Below are 23,079 nucleotides of genomic sequence, written 5' to 3'. Positions count from 1 at the left end.
GCGTGTAAAACTTTGTGTCGTGCAGTCATCATAGGTACAGGAACGGGCCTTCGGTTCCGAATGCCCATATCGATGATGTTTCGCTGAATGGTTCGCACGCTGACACTTGTTGATGGCCCAGCATTGAAATCTGCAGAAATTTGCGAAAGGGTTGCACTTTGTCACGCTGAACCACTCTCTTCAGTCGTCGTTTGTCCTTTTCTTGCAGGAAGTTTTTCCGGCCGCAGCGATGTCGGAGATTTGATGTTTTAGTGGATTCCTGATATTCACGGTACACTCGTGAAATGGTCGTACCGGGAAATACCCATTTCATCGCTACCTCGGAGATGCTGTGTCCCATCGTGGACTATGACACCACGTTCAAACGCACTTGAATCTTGATAACCTGCAATTGTAGCAGCAGTAACCGATCTAACAACTGCTCCAGACACTTGTTGTCTTAGACAGTCGTTGTCGACCGCAGAGCCGTATTCTGTCTGTTTACATATTTCTGTACTCGAATGCGCATGCCTATACCACTTTCTATGGGGCTTCAGTGTATTTTGTAATATGAAGGCGCTTAGTGTGACTCCCGATTTTTCTTCAGTATTCACTTATGGGTTGAATGTACCTTGTCACTCAAGAGTTGCTAGTGCTCTTAGAAATGTATGCACGACCTTTTTTATTTTTATAGCGGTGAAATGCATGAAAACTTGTGGTTGGAGGACGTCAGACACTTGTGCCATTCCAACAATTCATTTGACCAGTGTGCATCTGACGTCGCCACAGTGTAGCCCCTATTCGGCCTGCCTCTCCTGGGCGATATTGATTCCGTAAAGATTACCGCGAGGCCTGTTTTAATCCAGAGGGCCAGACGGGATTACAGTTATTACGCTGCAGAAAACGCCGCCGCGTGCCTCCGCGGACTGCATTGTGAATTCAATAGCAATTACGCGCACGCCAGAGTGCGGCAGGCCGGCGTGGCCAAAATAAACACGTTTAAGCGAGCACGCCTCCGCAGTCGCCGGCGCGGCCGAGGAATTCCGGCCTGTCTTGCTGCATTCTGCATGAGGCCGTCCGTCTGCCCAGAAGCTGGCCCTAGTAGCGTCGGCGATGCCTGCGACCTGCACAGTCAAACAGGGGCCCGCATTGTGCTACACTGCTGACCGTTGGATAAAAATGTTCAAATGCGTGTAAAATCTTATGGGACTTAAGGTCATCATTCCCTAAGCTTACACACTACTTAACTTAAATTATCCTAAGGACAAACACACATACCCATGCCCGAGGGAGCACTCAAACCTCCGCCGGGACCAGACGCACAGTCTGCAGCGCCTTAGACCGCTCAGATAATTCCACGCGGCTGACCTTTAGAACTGCACAACCTGGATGGCCATGATTTTACACATTGTGAGTGTATGCTACATACATTAAGAATGCATGACTGTAGATGATTCAGGGGCATACAATACCAGGTATTAAACTTTTTTACTGGTGTTCAAACCACAACTGTAATCCGGTTAAGCAAGGAGTCATTCTGAACTTCCGCGACGGATATGGATCTGACGCCCCATACTGCTTTGATGATGATGATGATGATGATGATGATGATGTTTGGTTTGTGGGGCACTCAACTGCGCGGTTATCAGCATCCGTACAAATTACCAACCTTTACTCAGACCAATCTCGCCCCTTTCATGAATGATGATGAAATGATGAGGACAACACAAACACCCAGTAATCTCGAGGCGGGTGAAAATCCGTGACCCCGCCGGGAATCGAAGCCGGGACCCCGTGCTCGGGAAGCGAGAACGCGACCGCGGGACTACAAGCTGCGGACCATACTGCTTTGGTTCTGAACTACGGTTCTCAGTGACTGGAGAGTGGAGGTGTGCCAGTGACCAGGTCATTACAACGGTTGAGACGTCTGGAGACCGAGCTGGCAAGCGCTTCAGGCGAAAACATTTTGTATCGAGGGACATACAGGGTGACAAGTATTTAACAAACCGTTATTTCCCCGACCTGTGTCTAATTCGTGATATAACCATACAGACTGTCAGTCAGGTGTCCGTACGATCGTGTTCTGCATGCAAGACGGCTTTCCAGTCAACGGACAACGATCCCAAAGATGACATCAGCCCACCTATGAAAAGGGATAGTGTTTGCCGGGTAGTCCCACATCTACAACCGCTGTGTACACAGTCACAGACAGTGCAGTGCGGAACAGACAAGTTGCCTACCAGACTCTCTGCAGTGGTGGGTCATAGAAAGAAATAAGACGCAAGTCTCAAAAATTTGGCGTGATAGTTTAAAGTGAATCGTTCTGTTTTTTCTCGGATGAAGCGACACTTTATACAGACTGAAACAGTATCCCGAAGACCAGGACAGGGCCGACCACGTGTGACTTCAGAAGAGCGGATCGTTATTTGGCTATAAGGGCAGGACAGTACCGCCTTAGTACTGCATGGCAACTGGCATCTTACCTCGCAGCATCCACTGGACTTTATGTATCGAGGGGTGTGCAGAAGGCTACAGCAAAGTGGCCTTTGTTAGAGACCGGCTGTATGTCTACGTCTGAGACGTCTTCACAGAAAAGAACTAGAGTGGAGTCCTCAACATGCCACCTGGTCGGTCGAACAGTGGGCTAAGGTTATTTTCACAATTGAGTCCTAATTTAGTCTCGGAAGTAATTCTCGATGGATTCGCGTCTCGAGGGAACGTGGAATACGATTTCGGGACCCAAGCATTGCGGAAAGACACCGATATCGAGGAACATCCCTAATGGTGAGAGCAGGGATTGTGTTGACCACTCGAACACCTCTTCATGAAATTTTACGGGTGAATCAGCAAGATTTAACTCCTGTCAGCTATCTTGATGAGACAATGGGGTCTCATGTGCGGTTGCTGCGAGGTGCTGTGGACTCGGACTCCTTATTGATGGACGATGATACTAAACCTCATAGAGCACGCATGGTTGATGTTTTCTTGGAAACGGAAGATACTGCACACATGACATGGGCTGCTCCCGATTTGCATCCCCTAGAGCATATCTGGGATGCACTAGGGAGACACGTCAGCGTCCACCAAGCATACTCCAAGACTGCGAATCGCTCTGCAGGAAGAATGAGCGTTATTGCCTCAACATGACACTGATGACGACATTCACAGCATTCCCCATCGTTGTCAGGCCTGTAATGCTGCCAGAGACGGTCATACCTCATACTGAGCACGTTAACCAGTTGTCGGAATGTGTGTGCAAACCCGTTAAGTTGAAAAAAAAAACGAATAACTTTTTGTCTATCGTTATGCACGTTGCAGTTGTTTACCTTTTGTATTCTCTACATTGTTCCTCCTGTACTATCACCTGTTTGTAATGTTTTGTGGCGAAATAAACGCAACGTTGCAACGCTTTAATTTTGGACACTAGTGAATATGAAAAAAAACCTAAATTACATACAAACTACTGATTGCACACACTTTACTCAACATGTAAACGTCACTAGAGATATTTCGATTTAGGTTATAACATGTTCGATATGCCTGCCACAGTTGGAAATGATGGGCCGCAGACGAATAGTGAAATTGTGCATGACGCGCTGAAGTGTCGCAACATCGATGTTGTCGATGACCTCCTGAATGGCTGTTTTCAGCATCAATGGTTTTGGGGTTGTGTTGTACACCTCGTCCTTAATATAGCCCCACGAAAAGGAGTCGCTTGTGTTCAAATCCGAAGAATATGGTGCCAATCGAAGCCCAAGCCAGTGGCTTCTGGGCACCCTAGAACAGGAATACAGTCCCTAGAGTGCACCTCCAGGACATCAAACACTCTCCTACGTCGATGGGGTCGAGCTCTGTCTTGCAAGATTCACACCTTGTCGAAATCAGGATCACTTTGGATAATCCAAAACCTTCATGTACTCTTCAGTAGTTACCGAGCCACACAGGAATATCGCACCAATTATTCCGTGACTGTACACTGCACACTACACAGTCACCCGTTGAGGATGAAGAGACTTCTCGACCGCGAAATTCGGATTCTTACTTCCCCAAATGCCCCAATTTTGCTTATTGACGAACGTATCCAAATTAAAGTGGTCTTCGTTGTTAAAGCAAACCATACTAATTCTCATCATGGTCCGTGGCCAACCATGCAGTTTGAACGTCCTAACGCAAACCGTTGAGATATTATGACGATTTTATTTCATGTAGGGTGACAATAATTGTCACCCTGTAAGAAAAGCAGGGGTAAAATATGGTCTTGGATTATCTTGTTGAAACTCGTTGACAGGCCACAGCACCTGCCCTCAACATGTCAGAAATGTAACGGCTGCTGTCAAAATAAACGGCTCCACGAACGAGAACTAACCATTGTCAGATTGTGGGCAAGCAAGGCAACGATAGTAAAGCGAGTAAAGTGTTAATGTCAGTGCAATAAAGCTCCTGATGTATGCTGGTGCCACTAACAAAAAGTCTGCGTCATGCACTTACATAAAATAAAATATTTAAGTATTGTTCCAAAACGTGGTCAGATTCTGTAAGATTATTAAAATATTTAATATTGTGAATCGCAACATAGTTCGCTAATTAGTTATTTCACACATCCACTCTTCTTGAAAAATTCTCAGACGCACATAATATTAATGCTAGAAAGTTCAACTTTCGGAATTTGATGCAGCTTATCATAAAAATACGTGGTAGAAGTTTTTGCTGTTGCTGAGCAACAGTCATACAATAATTTTAAATGAACACACCGCAATTTGACTGTATTATTGTTTATTTATATTACGACCTTGGCTTACGCCTTTTGTGCTATTTTCAAGTGACTGAGTCTGTGTGCTGTAGTAAACGTTAATAACATAAACTCATTCACTTGAGAATGGCATGAAAAGTTGAAACCTAGGTCGTAATGAAATAAACAACAATACAGTCAAATGGCGGTGTGTTGTTTTAATAATCATGGTAGGAATTTTCAGGAAGTTACCTCTTTCATTTTCTCACTTATCTCACATTTTTCGAAATATTACAAGCATGTAATATTGCAGTTACTGAGCTCTGCTTCTGGAATTACGTTCACTTTATCATAAGAAGTATACTATAAATACCCATGAAGATACCATACCTACTTTTTGAATTATTAAAGAAAAACCAATTTTTGTGTCAAATTTTCTAAAGCGAGTTTGATTAACTCAGCTTTGTTGTTAATCAACAAAGCCAAGATGACAGCACTATATTCGTTATAAGCAATAATGAAGCTGTATCAAATCTCAAGGTAATGTTGTAAATTTTATAAGGTACGGAATTAAAACAAAGACACTTCAGAGGCTACCATCTATCGTCAGATTCGTTTTGAAAATTCTGGAGTTCAAAATATAAGAGCTTCTGGGCTAAGGATTTTGTAGAACGTAAATAAAGTACAGAGATACTTACAGAAAAATTTGGATCGTTGTTAGTGTTCAAATAACAAACATGTAAATAAATTTGTAACAGTAAAGAGTGCTGGCTGGTGAGGCGGAACCAGTTTCGTAGTAAGCGTTCCGTTCGCCGTCCGCACCGAGCGTATACAAATAACGAGGCCTCCGCACCTGAAAGGTTATTCGATCGTTGTCAGTCATACGGGACTGTGCTGCGCTCCGCTGCGAATATGTTTCGTTCGCTTAACCCTCGTCTGGCGTTAATAATGGCTGACATTATTGTGTTTCGGTTCAATGATATATCGCGTATAACTGGTGAAACTGTGTAAAAGTGAACGTACCTGGATTATGAATTTATCTGGAAAATTCGTATTTTGTTTTCCGATTTCTGTTTTGTGTGCTGCCCGCTGTGCTACAGAAAACCGTGTGGCTAATGTCCGAAATTATTCTCCATTTTTCAGACGAGCAATTAACATTTCCGTTAACGGGAACAAACAGCAGAAATCATCTCTGAACTGTCTCGAGTGCTGAATGCGAGTTTTCATGATTTTTACACTTATTCTTTTGCATGTGAAAATTTATCATAATATAATATTTCGTTAAACTTCAGTAGATTTTTATTTATCGTCATGGTTCCTGACTCATTTGCATTATTCTTAGAGAGTTAGAACATTTTCAGAAGCGCCGACATGGTCGCGAATTGAACAGTGACCCGAGTATAGAATAGATTTCCTTTACTACACGTCTATGGTCACAACTTTTTCGTCATCAGACTACCGGTTTCGGTCTACAATGACCACTCTCAGATCCGTTTTATAAAAACATGTCCTAATATACTGGAGCCAAAGCGGGATAAAACAGATCTGAAGATAGTCGTTATAGACCGAAACAGATAGTCTGATGACAAAAAATTTGTGACCGTAGACGTGTAGTAAGGGGAACTTATTAGAACATTTTGTTCCAGTTTACGTGAGCTGAGAAGTGAAGCTGTAGAATGAAGACTATGGACAGTACGTTCTCCATCGCTTTCTGGCTGTCTGCACAAATAGTTTTCGGGCCCTTTTAACAGGCCGTGCGTGGTACATAAGAATTGCACAGGCCTACCAAATATTTCTGCTTATAACCTATAAACTAAATATGAAACTGTAGAGATATTATTACTTGCCGCCCCACAAGATGCTGGTCCAAATGACGATAACGAAAGCAGTGCGGCAACACATGATTCACACACGTATACGCCCGTCGTGCACATAGAATCAAGATTCGTTCGGAAAGACGACGTGGTGGCAAACCTGTGGCCCTTGTTGTGGTTGGGCGCACCACTCCCGGAGACACCCCCCTCCCCACCCCCTGTCACCACCCTCTCTCTGTTCCCGCGTCACTACTGTAGAGTGACGTGACGACAGCCCCTGGAGCTCCACATGTCGTCGCATTGTTCGTGTAGATACTCGTATTGCTACAGAAGATGATTTTTTCAATCAAAGAAAGTGACGAGGCTGAAAGATCTTGGAGAGACATTTCGAGTACTTGTCGTGATTGTCTGCTGATAACTTACACGAGGTTGAGTATGACGCTCCTGACAACAGTGATTCTGTATTCGCACAGTAGAAGGCCTGAGGGAGAGGGGAGGGGAGGGGGGGGTTGCCAAGCAACGCCGGCAACGATGTTGTTTAACAATAAACTATGGTCTCGATCGGCCATGATCCTATGGCCATCAAATTTCGATATGTGTTGTTAGACTGTTAGACAAGCGATGTGCTACAAACCATCTCCTCAAAAAGAACCGACAATCAAATGCGATTTCTGAATAATAAACTAGCTTCGTAATCTTTCCTTGTACGTATACGTGGAAGGCACTACCGAACCAGTTTCGTGCCGTTGCTGGCGCTGTCATGCCGATCATTTGCATATACACTGCAGCGCCAAAGAAAGTGGATAGGCATACGTATTCAAATACAGACTGCAGCGCCAAAGAAAGTGGATAGGCATACGTATTCAAATACAGAGATATGTAAACAGGAAGAATACGGCGCCGCGGTCGGCAACACCTATCTAAGACAACAAGTGTCTGGCGCAGTTGTTAGATCAGTTACTGCTCCTACCATGGCAGGTTATCAAGATTCAAGTGAGTTTGAACGTGGTGTTATAGTCTTTGCACGGGTGACGGGACACAGCATCTCCGAGGTAGCAATGAAGTGGTAATTTTCCCTGACGAACATTTCACGAATGAACCGTGAATATCAGGAATCCGCTGAAACTTCAAATCTCCGACATCGCTGGGGCCGTAAAAAGATCCTGCAGGAACGGGACCAACGACGACTTAAGAGAATCGTTCAACTTGCTAGTAAGCTGCTGCAGATTTCAGTTCTCGGCCATCAACAAGTGTCAGCGTGCGAACCATTGAACGTAATATCATCGATATGAGCTTTCAGAGGCGAAAGCCCACTCGTGAACACTTGATGAATGCACGACACAAAGCTTTACCCCTCGCCTGGGCCCGTCAACACCGACAATGGACTGTTGATGGCAGGAAACATGTTCCCTTGTGGAACGAGTCTCGTTTCATATTGTATCGAGCGGATGAACGTGTACGGGTATGGAGACAACCTCATGAATCCATGGACCCTGCATGTCAGCAGAGGACTATTCAAGCTGGTGGAGGCTCTGTAATGGTGTGGCTTGTGTACAGTTGGTGTGATATGGGACCCCCGATACGTCTGGATACGACTCCGACAGGTAAAACGTACGTTAGCATCCAGTCTGATAACCTGCATCCATTCGTGTTCACTGTGCATTCAGACAGACTTGGGTAATTCCATTACGACAATGCGACATCCCTCACGACCAGATTTATACAGAGTGGCTCCAGAAACACTATTCTGAGTTTAAACACTTCCGCTGGCCACCAAACTTTCCAGACATTTTCAGACGGTTCCTATTCCCTTACAATAAGTTAAATTGACTTTTTCCAGAGTGTTTAGTTCAGGTAAATATCTAGTTTTTAGTTTCTGTAACACTAAGAGCAATATGCCATACTACAATGGGCTATGTACGTACTTACCATGTCGTGGTTCAGAGAATTCTAGTCATATCATTTCTGTATTTTTGTTACAGGTAAAATTCGACAGACCAAAGAATATTTGTAAACTTTTAGGTGTTTATACTTTGTACGTGTGTCAATTTAATCTCTTTGGCGATTGCATAGTATCTGTACTTTTGACAGTTATAACGTGTCAGTTGTTAAGTATGGAGCTATCAACAACTTTGCATTACAGAAACTGTGCCAAGACACTGCACATTATGTGGACTGCGTCCAGGCGTACCATTATTAGCTATGTGGGGTCTAATTTGATTGAGTCATATTTGACGAAATTGTATTTTTGATTTATTGATGTACATTATGTAGTACTATGGTTTTAAAATGACTTGTTTTAATTCCCACATTTTGTATGATGCTTGTGTACATTCTGTATTCGTCTTTTTTGTTCCTTGCACTTTTCCCCTGTGAAGATGTTTGCAATAACCGAAACGGGTAGAGAATGAACACACAGTGGTAGAGCTGACGGCACAAATATGATTTTTTTTTTTCAAAATATTTAACAGCTGCAGACAGTCACTTACAAAAAATTTCAATAAAAAATTCATTATACGTGCTATACATACCAGCACTAGTCATAAGAGCTGCATTTAGGTACAAAAAATTTTATCCAAAACGCAAGAAGGCAATTTTTAGTTGCAAAAAGTATAACTTCAAGGAATTTAATTATGTTTACATGACAACGAAGATAACGTAGCACGAAGCTCACTGAATCTGTTTCCATTTTCTTAACGCAGCATAGAAATACGAGATATGAACTAGAAAAAGAAAAAATTCGCCTTTATTCGATCTTTCATGAATTATAGCTAATGAAGCTAGTCGAAGAAGGCTATAAACGAAAGCGAATGGACGAGGTATAAGAGTAAATGGGAAGAAAAGCATTTGTTCGGAAATGTAATGATCTTGGGTTCGAGTCCAGGTCCGGCAGTGTGCTCGTAATGAAAACGTTGCCATGTTCATTGTTAGGAAGTCACGGAAATTCCATAACGCTGTATAGAAGTTCCTCGAGACTGTAACTAGATTCACAGCCACTCAGACGAATATCTGCCGAATATATCCATTCTTCACTTATTTTCCAATACACTAGCAGACTATCAAGCTGATGAACTCTGAGACTCTAATATGGTACGAGAACACCAGAGAATAAACCGACATAGGTGCCCCAGAGGTACGTTACTGGGCATTTCGGAGGATGACGGTTCCAATCCCCGTCGAGCCATCTGTATTTTGGTTTCATGTAATTTCCCTAAATCGCCCAAGGCAATTCGGAGATGGTTTCTTTGAAACGGCACTGTCGTTTTCCTTCTCTGTCTCTCCCCAACCGCTTCCTAGTGACTTCGACGTCAAAGGGACGTTTAAGGCCTACTCTTCGATACTATGTTCATTGTTGTTTTCTCTAAACGTATATTTATATACATAAAAAATGTACTTTAGGCACCTTCCCATCGCTATAAACTGCTTAACACAGATAAGCTTAAAATGTTTCCCGGATGAATCCTTCAGAAGAAAATGCGATTACGTCTGGATTGAAAAGTGGTACACTAAACATTTCTTTTTATTTCTATTAGACGCATGCACAGTCGCATGACATTTTGTAATTCTCACCTATATCGACCTTGCATAAGCCACCTGCACAGTACATACTGCAACGCAAATCACCGTTTCATCGTCTTATGACATCTGTATCGTACAGTCAAAGTGTGTATCTAAATGATATTAAAGGAAGTGTAAGTTTTAAGAAACCTTTTGTCGGGTTAAAAGTGTCCTGACCCGCCACACAGCTCTAACCAGCCAGAAATTTCGTAGCAGCGCATAGTTAAGCATTCATTCAGGAAACAATCCTTTACACCACATCTTTGTTGTACACTTTCTCCCAGTTGTATTGGACAAGAGTGGTATGCAAGAGAGTTTTTATGAATTTTGGGAGGAAGGATAGAGGTACCGCAGGAATGAAGGTATATCTGGGAGTCGTGAGTCTTGCACATTTGGTCAGTTGGTAAGAGCATTAATTGCGAAAGGCATTGTTCTGGTTTGAGTCCCGGTCCGGCAGAAAATTTTTATCTGCCAACAATATTCCAGTCAGCGCACACTCCACTCTAGACTGAAAGAAATTTCTCCGCGATACCCGTTCTTTCGGAAGCACTAATTCGAAAATATATCGTGAAACAGAGGTGACGTATTTTTCGCAATTGACAAGAAACTCAAATGCACCGAGATATAAACTGAAGGTGAATGCAAGACTGATTGGGTAAGATATAGTATCAGGGATGGGCATCAGCTTTCCGTTGGATTCTTTTGTCGGCCACCAGACTTACCTCCTGACGTAACCGAAAACTGTAGAGAAAAGCCCATTTCGCTAGCACAGAAGTTACCTCCTGATGAAACCGAAAACTTTAGAGAAAACCACACTTCACCAGCACAGAAGTTCCCCAATCATTCTGTAATCACGAGAGGAGACTTTAAATCCATTGGGATAAATTCAGTTTTGTTAATGTGGGCATGACAATACATCAGGCGAAACGTTACTGCCTACAACAAATATGGAGGCTTACTGGTAAGAAATGTCTCCGAATGTTTTATGTGTAAGCTCTTAAGCTTTTTAAATAAAACAAGTGTTAGCAACATTCTTCATATTTAGTCCTCATGTCTACAAATTGGTGACCGTCTATAGCATGTAACATGGCGGCGTGTAACGTAACTATGTTTGGTGCATGAGAAAAAGCGCGCTGTAATAGAGTTTCGAATTCGAAGAGTTGGTCCAAACATGGGGCAGCCTCTGCTTCAGTATGACAGTGACAGCTGCGTCATTTGCAATAATACGGCACCTTGGCTTCACCATCATCGATCATCCTGCATACAGTCATTACTTGGCTTCATCCGATTTTCAACTGTTTCCAATACCTAAAAACCACCTTGGCGGACTTCACTTTGATAGAGATGAAGCGGTGCGAGCAGAGGTGAGGATGTGGGTCCGTCAAAACGTTAAACATTCAATAGTGACGGTATCAACAAATTGATCTGTCGTTGGAAAAAATGCGTTCGTCGCCAAGATGAGTACGTTGAAAAATAAATTTGTAAACACGAAGAATGAAGATGTAGAATTTTAATAACAGTTGTCTTATTTAAAAATCTTGAAGAGTATTCACATACAAAATTCGAAGGCGTTACTTTTCAGCAGGCCCTGGTACTTACCTGGTACCTACTCATCACGAAATTTATAAGGTCTAATGGCAACAAACAGATCTGACCTCCTTCAATATCTCTTCATTAAAATTGGTGTCAGTGGCCATGAAGCACTTGTACTAACAATAATTACCAAATTACAAAGCGAAACTGAAACAATTAAAAGGATTCATACATTAAGCAAACTAGGTAAAGAGACAGCGGTATCGGAACTCCGTAAGAAACTCGAAACATTAAGCTCTGGAGAGGAGTATAGAAGAACTATGGCTCATACTTGATAAGTATGTACCTAGCAGAACAGTTCATTATGGGAGGGACACTCCATGATATAATCACTGTAAAGGAACTTCTAAATCAGGAGACTTTCTGTAAGTTTGGAAAGCAGAAGAGGGTATTGACAGACGTGAAACTGTGAGGGCGGGCCACGACTCGTGCTTGGATTGATCGGTCGGTATGAGCGTTGTCTGCACTGGCAAGGGCCCGGGTTCTTATCTCGGTCCGGCACACAATATTCCTTTACCAGGAAAGATCAGTCTTCAATTATATCTGAACGATTGTATAAAATGTCTGTCGTCTCACGATTGTGGCAAGAAAAGACGACTTCAGCTTAACTCAGTTACAACTGGCAAAAAGTTGTTTGTTGGTTTTAAAAGTCACAGCGGAATACCTTCTCGAGAGTGGTTAACGATACAGAAACCCATTACAAATCCTCTGGTAGCTCATTTCAATATTGGCTGAACGTTTAAAATAAAATAAAAATACTTTTACCTGTGTGTAAGAGAATTTTTTTCTAGAAACGGAAAGGCAAATGATTTGGAATCAAATCCCACCACCTTACAAATGCTTTTATCGCAGAACTACCCTCTTCAGCCAGCAATAGCCCCCACGGAGCTCTGTCCTCATTACGTACAGTCACAAGGTGCGATTACCACACATCGACCGAGCGAGGTGGCGCAGTGGTTAGCACACTGGACTCGCATTCGGGAGGACGACGGTTCAATCCCGTCTCCGGCCATCCTGATTTAGGTTTTCCGTGATTTCCCTAAATCGTTCCAGGCAAATGCCGGGATGGTTCCTTTGAAAGGGCACGGCCGATTTCCTTCCCCATCCTTCCCTAACCCGAGCTTGTGCTCCGTCTCTAATAACCCGTTGTCGACGGGACGTTAAACACCACTAACCTAACCTAACCACATATCGGTCTTGCTGCAGCATCAGTCTTAAAAATGAATATCTGTTCTCGAAAACAGATTGGCACGCGATATAACATAAGACACTCTGTTGTTACATTCTAAATTAACTCTAGCTATCCCTATAACACAGTGATTTGTGTTAAGTCCGTACGTCCGTATTTGATATGAGCACTGGAGTAAGAAGTAATTTGTTCGTTACCACCGCTGAGTTACACATTCGAGAGTTTAAGAAATAAACTAACGGCTCATCGCCTGCTCTAACGGTAGTATTGCTGTTAAATTTGAGTCACTGTATCCTTATTTTATACTTACAGTTCTGCTTGATGGATTCGCCAAATGTGTACGACATAAGGTAAAACAAAACAAATATTCTTTTCGGCAACTTTATTGTTTATTTTTTGTTTTGTAAAATCTCCATGACGCGTTTCGAGGTTTGGATTTCACCCTCATGTACATAGTTCACACTTGTATTTTAGCTTACTGTAGCCACTGTATACCACTACATACAGTCTCTAGATTTTTACTTGAAGTACCAGACTTCTTTTTACCTTTTAATGATTTACTTCTTAATTTTCGATAGAACTCGGCATCGGTCGTAAGAAGGAAGTATATTGTAGCCATGTTACACAAATTCGGGCTTTTCTAATCAATCTTCTCGCGAACCGCCCGCGGAGGGGGCGAGGGTGCAGAGAGGATTTAATTTAGTGCAAAATCTACCCTCCGCCATACACCATATGGCGACTTGTGGTGTACCCAGGCAGATGCAGATAGTGCCATGTAAGGCGATTTTTGCGCGCAGTGAAAACTGAAGTCCTGGAGAAAGTTCCTTCAATATACGTGCGTATATGACCCCATAATAGTTCTGCCTAAACCATCATCCACTAGGAAACAGGGTTCATGTACAAATATAGTAAAATCACAATGATAGAGTTCAGATACACTCATTTATGAGTAAGTGCTGTTTTGTATAGATATCAGAAACGGGGCAGGGCTGAAATTATAAATTAAAATGGAATTGAAATTTCCAATTAAATGCGTTTTAATTTATCACGAATATGTTGAATTATTTCCTCAGTTTGCGCGATACAGCCCCAGCACAATGTGAAATGTTTCCGCAAGAAGTTATTTCTATTATTCTGCATTAAACCTCATTAGCATAAAAATTTTAAATTCTGATTTTGCTATGAAGTCACGCGTACAGCATGCTCTGAATACTGTGTGCACCATCCAACCCTAACTTTTATACAAAAGGGAAATTCTCACATGACAGAAATGAAACCCGCTATAGTGTGCAAGCTGCTCTCGAGATTCTGATGGAGATGTCTCCACCAAAGCATACACTAATAAATATGCCGTATCAAATGCTGCGAAATGATAACTTAAGAATAGTAGTTTTAAGAGCAGTACACGCGTAGATCACTGATGCGTCACATACAGAAAATATAAAGTTTTTGCATGTTAACTGAGGAGAGAGAAGAAGAAAATTTCTTGGTCTACTTTGAGGCAATGTTATTTAACGGTTCTAACATCCGTCTTTTTTGGCTATTATGTTGTAGGGTTGTGCTTTTTAGTAAGACTTAATCAAGCGGATACGGTTCGGCTAAAGGGTTCTGTCTCAGCTAGACACTTTAGTCTATCAATACTTTACAAATGGTACCCTCAACATCTGCTAGTATCTTAGTGAATGTGTGGTTACGGTCTACCAATGACTTTTGTATGAAGTATTGCTTCTTTTAACAAAATATTCGATACGTAAACTTATGGATTCAGTGACTATCAAATTTGGATCAAATGTCACCCTTGCCTTACCTTAACGAGAAATAAACCAGAGTTGCAGTCTTCTTTCTGAAAGCCTTTTTATTTTGCAAGATCGCAAGTATGGATACATCAGTTACTAGTTTAGCCCAATTAATTGGCCTTCTTCAGATTACATAATAGAATGCAGTGTCTACATCGGCTCCTGAAGCATGACGCTTTGTCACCGTCACGTTTATAATTTCAAAGTCAAAACTGTAAACGTGATTGTGACCAAACGTCTTGCTATTGGAGTCGATGTAAACAATGTATTCTATTATGTGATCTGAAGAGGGCCACTTAAGTGGTAGAAATCGATGTATCTTTCCTTGTGATCTGGGAAAATAAATAGTTTTTCTAAGGAAAACTACAATTCTGTATTTAAAGATCGCCTCCTGCAACACTAACAATGTCAGGCAATTAAAACACATAAGAACTTCAGCGCTTTATACACTGACGTGGCAAAAGTCATGGAGTAACCATACTCACATATACAGATGGCGGTAGTATCGCCTACAGAAGTTATAGAAGGACAGCGCATTGGTGGAGCGGTGATTTGTACTCAGGTAATTTGTACTCAGGAGGTTCATGTAAAAAGGTTTCGGACGTGATAACGGACGCACGACACGAACTAACAGACTTTGAACATGGAGTGGTAGTTGGAGCTGGACAGATGGAACATCCCATTTCGAAAATAGTTAAGGAATTCACTGTTCCGTGATCCACAGGGTCAAGAGTGTGCCGAAAGTACCAAATCTCTGACATTACGCAAGGACAACGCAGTGGCGGACGATCTTCACTTAATGACCGAGAGCATCGGCCTTTGTATATGATTGTCAGTGGTAACAGACAAGCAACATTCCGTGAAGTAACCGCAGAAGTCAGCGTGGGACATACGACAAACGTTTTCGTTCGGACAATGGGGCAAAATTTGGTGTTAATGGTATATGGCAGCAGACGCCCTACGCCAAGTGCCTTTGCTGACAGCACGACATCGCCTGCAGCACCTTCCGTGGGTTCCTGACCATAACGATAGGACCCTAAATGGCTGTAAAACCGGGTTCTGGTCAGATATGATTTCAGCTGGTATGAGCTAATGGTACGGTTCGAGTGTGGCGCAGACCCCACGAAGCCAAGGACCCAAATTGTCAACAAGGCACTGTGCAACCTTGTAATAGCTCTACAATGGTGTGGGCTATGTTTGCATGGAATGGATTGGGTTCTCTGGAGACGATCTGCAGGCATTCATGGGTAACACGCACCCAAAGAGCGATGCAATTTTTATGGATAACAACGCGCCATGTCACTGCACCACAATTGTTCATGATTGCTATGAGGATAACTCTGGACAGTTCGAGAGACTGGTTTGGCCACCCAGATAGCCCAACATGAATCCCACGAACATTTATGGGACAGTCAGTTCGTGCAAAGGTTCCTGCACCGGCAACACTTTCTCCATTTTACAGTTTTAAACATGGCTGTTTCTAAGCAACCGTATATTAGTTGCAACATAGGAATCACACAGCCAGCCGGTAGCAAATAACAGCTATTTGCAACCGGTTGGATGCGTGATTCCTATGTCGGAGCTTTCGCAGTTGGAGCTATAGAAGTAGCATGGCTCAGTATTCCTGCAGGGGACTTCCAACGATTTGTTGAGTCCTTGCCACGTCGAGTTCCTGCACAACACTGGGCAAAAGGAGGTCCGACACGATATAAGGAGGTATGTCGTGACTTTGTCACCTCAGCGTATGTTACAATTTATTGCACGCATGTACCTTTTGCAGAGGATAATCCACGTATCGCCTCTCATTTGGAAACAGTGCTACTGAACTCGTCTCTGCAGTGGGTTACGAATTGTTTCAGACTTAGGAGGTGCATTCAAGTTCTAAGGCCCCCGATTTTTTTTCTAATTAACTACTCACCCGAAATCGATGAAACTGGCGTTACTTCTCGACGTAATCGCCCTGCAGACGTACACATTTTTCACAACGCTGACGCCATGATTCCATGGCAGCGGCGAAGGCTTCTTTAGGAGTCTGTTTTGACCACTGGAAAATCGCTGAGGCAACAGCAACACGGCTGGTGAATGTGCGGCCACGGAGAGTATCTCTCATTGTTGGAAAAAGCCAAAAGTCACTAGAAGCCAGGTCAGGTGAGTAGGGAGCATGAGGAATCACTTCAAAGTTGTTATCACGAAGAAACTGTTGCGTAACGTTAGCTCGATGTGCGGGTGCGTTGTCTTGGTGAAACAGCACACGCGCAGCCCTTCCCGGACGTTTTTGTTGCAGTGCAGGAAGGAATTTGTTCTTCAAAACATTTTCGTAGGATGCACCTGTTACCGTAGTGCCCTTTGGAACGCAATGGGTAAGGACTACGCACTCGCTGCCCCAGAACATGGACACCATCATTTTTTCAGCACTGGCGGTTACCCGAAATTTTTTTGGTGGCGGTGAATCTGTGTGCTACCATTGAGCTGACTGGCGCTTTGTTTCTGGATTGAAAAATGACATCCACGTCTCATCCATTGTCACAACCGACGAAAAGAAAGTCCCATTCATACTGTCGTTGCGCGTCAACATTGGTTGGCAACATGCCACACGGGCAGCCATGTGGTCGTCCGTCAGCATTCGTGGCACCCACCTGGATGACACTTTTCGCATTTTCAGGTTGTCATGCAGGATTGTGTGCACAGAACCCACAGAAATGCCAACTCTGGAGGCGATCTGTTCAACAGTCATTCGGCGATCCCCCAAAACAATTCTCTCCACTTTCTCGATCATGTCGTCAGACCGGCTTGTGCGAGCCCGAGGTTGTTTCGGTTTGTTGTCACACGATGTTCTGCCTTCATTAAACTGTTGCACCCACGAACCCACTTTGGACACATCAGTAACTCCATCACCACATGTCTCCTTCAACTGTCGATGAATTTCAATTGGTTTCATACCACGCAAATTCAGAAAACGAATGATTGCATACTGTTCAAGTAAGGAAAACGTCGCCGTTTTAAGTATGTAAAACAGTTCTCATTCTCGCCGCTGGCGGTAAAACTCCATCTGCCGTACGGTGCTGCCATCTCCGGGACGTATTGACAATGAACGCGGCCTCATTTTAAAACAATGCGCATGTTTCTATCTCTTTCCAGTCCGGAGAAAAAAAAATCGGAGCCCTTAGAACTTGAATGCACCTCGTAGTTATCCAGCGATCTCAGCATCGCCTCAGACAGAGAAATTCTGTATTTTGTTGTTAGCTCATCTTTAAGTACGAGGTATTGACTGTAGTACGCCTCCGTACATGCGTGGTCAGCGCGTCTGACTGCGAAGTGGGGGACACGGATTCGATTCCCGGCACTAGCAGCCATTTTTCCTCCGTGGGAGGACTGGTGGAGGTCAAATGATGAGCTATTTCAAAAAGTAGTCGCTATTTCGAGGTCACGAAACGGGGCAACGGCCGAGAGAGCTGTGTGCTGACCACATGGCGCATCCTATGACGCCACTAGCAAAGGAGGACACGGCGGTCGGCTACACCGACTAGTCCCTCTAGGGCCAGAACGCGGAACTCTATGCTTTTATAGTCCTTGGACCATACTGGAGCATTAGATGCAGTCTCATATCAGCAGTAAAATTTGTCAGTTCCCCTCACGTGTGAACCACGTTCTTATCCAGTGGCCATTGCAGACATTTGAGCCCAATTGGATGGGGAGTGGATTAAAAAGCTCCTGCTTCAGGTATATTTGTACTACATAGTTCAACATTTCACAGTGAATTCGGCGACGACTCGCAAACACGCATCCCAAGTTATCTCGGCAGCAGCTACTTTGTGGAACCAGTAGTACTGCAAAGTTTTTGCTACCATTGTGTACTCTCAGCAGCGTCACTTTTCGCTATTAGTTATGATACATAATGTAGTAACCACGATAAAAAGATACGAATTTATTTACTCGTATCCCAGCCAACGGTCTTGTCTAGTTGAATACACCACTTCTCGTTAGATCACCGACGTAAATGCAAAATTGGTCGTGAGCTGTACTTGGCTAAGTAACCGCTTCTGTACGCCGCGCGCTGTTGACTGGTTTACATTTTGCCTTTACGGAAAACGGGGGGAAGGATGGCGGCGTAAACTTCCTCATCAACAGATTTTACGCCTGTGCCCTTAATTAAATTCCAAACCCCTCCGCATTGTGTCATGGAGTGAAGGTATCGTGACACTGTTGATGGTGATCCGTCCGTCGGATGGGGACGTTAAGCCTTTTGGTTCTGTATGAGAGGAGTAGGCTGCGAGCCAGCACCAGGTTTGACACTCTCCCTCTTCACATCATCATCCGACACAGACAGATACCACACTATACACACACCCATTCCCATTCCACTTAACTACTATCACATACACTTCAACATGCAACTCTCACATTTTGCGAAGGAAAGGTGCAAATGTGCGCGAAGGGTAAGAAAACATTTAGTTAGCCAGCTGAACTTCTCTTTGATGTCTCCCAGCCAACAGTGACGTAAGACTTAAGTTGCTTTCTATTCCTATCTCTGAGGCAGCAGAAACTGGTTCCTTTCCCATTCCTAGCCGCTGGCCGCTCGCAACTGCACATTTAATTAAATCACACACTGAAGCGCCAAAGAAACTGGTATAGGCTTGCGTGTTCAAATACAGTAATGTGTAAACAGGCAGAATTTGGCGCTGCGGTCTGCAACGCCTATATAAGACAAGTGTCTGGAGCAGCTAACTCGGTTACTGCTGCTACAATCCCACGTTATCAAGATTTAAGTGGTTTGAACGTGATGTTTTAGTCGCCGCACGAGCGATGTGACACAGCATCTCCAAAGTAGCGATGAAGTCGGGATTTTCCCGGGCGAACGATACACGAGTGCACCATGAATATCAGGAATTCGGTAAAACATCCAATCTCCGACATCGCTGCGGCCAGAAAAAGATCGTGCAAAAACGACGGCTTAAGAGAATCGTTCAACGTGACAGAAGTGCAACCCTTCCGCGAGTTGCTGCAGATTTCAATGCTGGGCCATCAGCAAGTGTCAGCGTACGAACCATTCAAGGAAACATCAACGACACGGGCTTTTGGAGCCAAAGGCCCACTCTAGCACACTTGATGACTTCACGACACATATCTTTACCTCTCGCCTGGGCCCGTCAACACTGGCATTGGACACTTGATAACTGGAAATATGTTGCCTTGTCGGACGAGACTCGTTTCAAATTGTATCGAGCAGATGGGCGTGTTCAGGTATGGAGACAACCTCATAAATCCATGGACTCTGCATGTCAGCAGGGGACTGTCGAAGCTAGTGGAGACTCTAATGGTGTGAGGCGTGCGCAGTTGGAGTGATCAGTGACCCCCTTTATGTCTAGATACGACTCTGACAGCTGACACGTACGTAAGCATCCTGTCTGATTACGTGTTTACATTCATGTCCATTATGCATTCCAACGGACTCGAGCAATTCCAGCAGGACAATGCGACACCTCACACGCTCCGAATTGCTACAGAGTGGCTCCATGAACACTGCCACTGGTCCCCAGACATGAACATTATTCAGCATTTCTAGGATGCCTTGATCTCATTAGGAGTAAGATAGATACTGCCTACAGAAAAATTTAAGAGACCATTGGAGTAAAGAGAGCCACTTGTATGAATATCAAGAGCGCAGATGGAAACCCAGTTCTAAGCAAAAAAGTGAAAGCAGAAATGTGGAAGGAGTACATAGATGGTCTATACAAGGGCGATGTACTTCAGGACAATATTATGCAAATGGTAGAGGATGTAGATGAAGATAAAACGGGAGATACGATACTGCGTGAAGAGTTTGACGGAGCACTGAAAGACCTGAGTCGAAACAAGGCCCCGGGAGTAGACAACATTCCATTGTAACTACTGACGGCCTTGGGAGAGCCAGTCCTGACAAAACTCTACCATCTGATGAACAAGATATGTGAGACAGGTGAAATTCTCTCAGACTTCAAGAAGAATATAATAATTCCAATCCCAAAGAAAGCAGGTGTTGACAGATGTGAAAATTACCGAACTATCAGTTTAATAAGTCACGGCTGCTAAATACTAACACGAATTCTTTACAGACGAATGGAAAAACTGGTACAAGCCGACCTAGGCGAAGATCAGTTTGGATTCCGTAGAAATGTTGGAAAACGTAAGGCAATACTGACTCTACAACTTAACGTAGAAGAAAGATTAAGGAAAGGCAAACCTACGTTTCTAGCATTTGTAGACTTAGAGATTGCTTTTTATAATGTTGACTGGAATACTCTGTTTCATATTCTGAAGGTGGCAGGTGTAAAATACAGGGAGCGAAAGGCTATTTACAATTTGTACAGAAATCAGATTGCGGTTATAAGAGTCGAGGGGCATTAAAGGGAAGCAGTGGTTGGGAAGTGAGTGAGACAGGGTTGTAGCCTCTCCCCGATGTTATTCAATCTGTATATTGAGCAAGCAGTAAAGGGAACAAAAAAAAATTCGTAGTAGGTATTAAAAACCATGGAGAAGAAATAAAAACTTTGAGGTTCACCGATGACATTGTAATTCTGTCAGAGACAGCAAAGGACTTGGAAGAGCAGTTGAACGGAATGGGCAGTGCCTTGAAGGGAGGATATAAGATGAACATCAACAAAAATAAAACGAGGATTATGGAATGTAGTCGAATTAAGTCGGCTGATGCTGAGGGAATTAGATTAGGAAATGCGAAACTTAAAGTAGTAAAGGCGTTTTTCTATTTGGGGATCAAAATAACTGATGGTGGTGGAAGTAGAGAGGATATAAAATGTAGACTGGCAATGGCAGGGAAATCGTTTCTGAAGAAGAGAAATTTATTAACATCGAGTATAGATTTAAGTGTCAGGAAGTCGTTTCTGAAAGTATTTGTATGGACTGTAGCCATGTATGGAAGTGAAACATTGACGATAAATAGTTTGGACAGGAAGAGAATAGAAGCTTTGGAAATGTGGTGCTACAGAAGAATGGGTAGATCACATAACTAATGAGGAGGTATTGAATAGAATTGGGGAGAAGATGAGTTTGTGGCACAACTTGGCAAGAAGAAAGGACCGGTTGGTAGGACATGTTCTGAGGCATCAAGGGATCACAAATTTAGCATTGGAGGGCAGCGTGGAGGGTAAAATTCGTAGAGGGAGACCAAGAGATGAATACACTAAGCAGATTCAGAAGGATGTAGGTTGCAGTAAGTACTGGGAGATGAAGAAGCTTGCACAGAGTAGAGTAGCATGGAGAGCTGCATGAAACCAGTCTCAGGACTGAAGACCACAACAACAACAGGATGCCTTGCAGCGTGCTATTCAAAAAAGATCTCCACCTCCTCGTACTCTTACGGATTTATGGATAGCCTTGCAGGATTCATGGTGTCAATTCCCTCTAGCACTACTTCATACATTAGTCGAGTCCATGCCACGTCGTGTTGCGGCAACTCTGCGTGCTCGCGGGGGCCTTACACGATATCAGGCCGGTGCACAAGTTTCTTTGGCTGTTCATTGTATTAAGACACTTAAAATGGATTACATTCCGCGTGAACTGTTACCCTTTTCGACCTGTTTGGGAGGAAGGTAAAGAAGGGGAGGGGCTGCGTTAACTCACCCAGGCCGGTGTCCGGTCCGGCGATGACCCAGTCCAGCGAGCTGGCGAGCACCCCGTGCTGCAGCAGGACGACGGGGGCGGCAGTGGCGGCAGTGGCGCCAGCGGACTGGCGCGGCAGGATGCGGTGCAGCGCCAAAACGTGGCCGTCCGCCGTCACCGCGCGGTGCTCCTCGGCCGCGTAGCCGTGCTGGCGCGCCAGCTCCACCTGTGACAGGCGGACATTAAGTTGTGCTTGTGTGGCAGAAACGCTCCCTTGTCGCTGGATACTACACACAGCCACGAGTATGTGCGGGAATATCTACAGAGGATTGGCCCTTGGCCCAGGGACTGGCGGTTGATCCTCAACACATGCAAATGTAACGTATTGCTAATGAATAGACAGAAACACCCTTTACTTTAAGGCTACAAGATTGCAGAATAATCACTGGAAGCAATTATGTCACTAAAACAACTATGGTTATGGCGACGGAGCTGCTTAAAGTGGAATGACCACATAAAAGTAAGGCAGATGCTGGACTGAGATACGGTAGAAGAATCCTCAAGAAAAGTAACCCACCCAGGAAGGAGCTAGCTTAAAAAAAACCTCGCTCGATCAATACTCGATAATTTCTCTTCAGCCTGGGATCCGTACGAGACAGGTTTGATGAAGGAAATAGAGAAGATCCAGAGAAGAGCAGGGCGTTTCGTTACTGTTTCATTCGATAAGCGCTATAGCATGTTGTACTCTGAATCTCAGGGGATTTCGGCACGACCGCGATTGAGGCATTGTGCGTGGTCCTGGGAGTTTTCCCTATAGACATTTCA

At 43.8% G+C, this 23,079-nt stretch overlaps 1 protein-coding gene across 1 annotated transcript in view; it reads right to left on the bottom strand.

The window, feature by feature from the left end:
• Positions 1-23,079, bottom strand: part of LOC126092730 (lipase 3-like) — a 326,223-nt gene that overhangs the window by 135,745 nt on the left and 167,399 nt on the right. Inside the window, exon 2 of the mRNA XM_049908455.1 lies at positions 22,276-22,480. Within this exon, the coding sequence (XP_049764412.1) occupies positions 22,276-22,480 (205 nt within the window). The remainder of the gene's footprint in view (positions 1-22,275; positions 22,481-23,079) is intronic.

Source organism: Schistocerca cancellata, chromosome 7 (assembly GCF_023864275.1).
Source record: "Schistocerca cancellata isolate TAMUIC-IGC-003103 chromosome 7, iqSchCanc2.1, whole genome shotgun sequence".
Lineage (NCBI taxonomy): Eukaryota > Metazoa > Arthropoda > Insecta > Orthoptera > Acrididae > Schistocerca > Schistocerca cancellata.
Note: the sequence above shows the minus strand (reverse complement) of the source record. Positions and strands in the feature narration are given on the sequence as shown.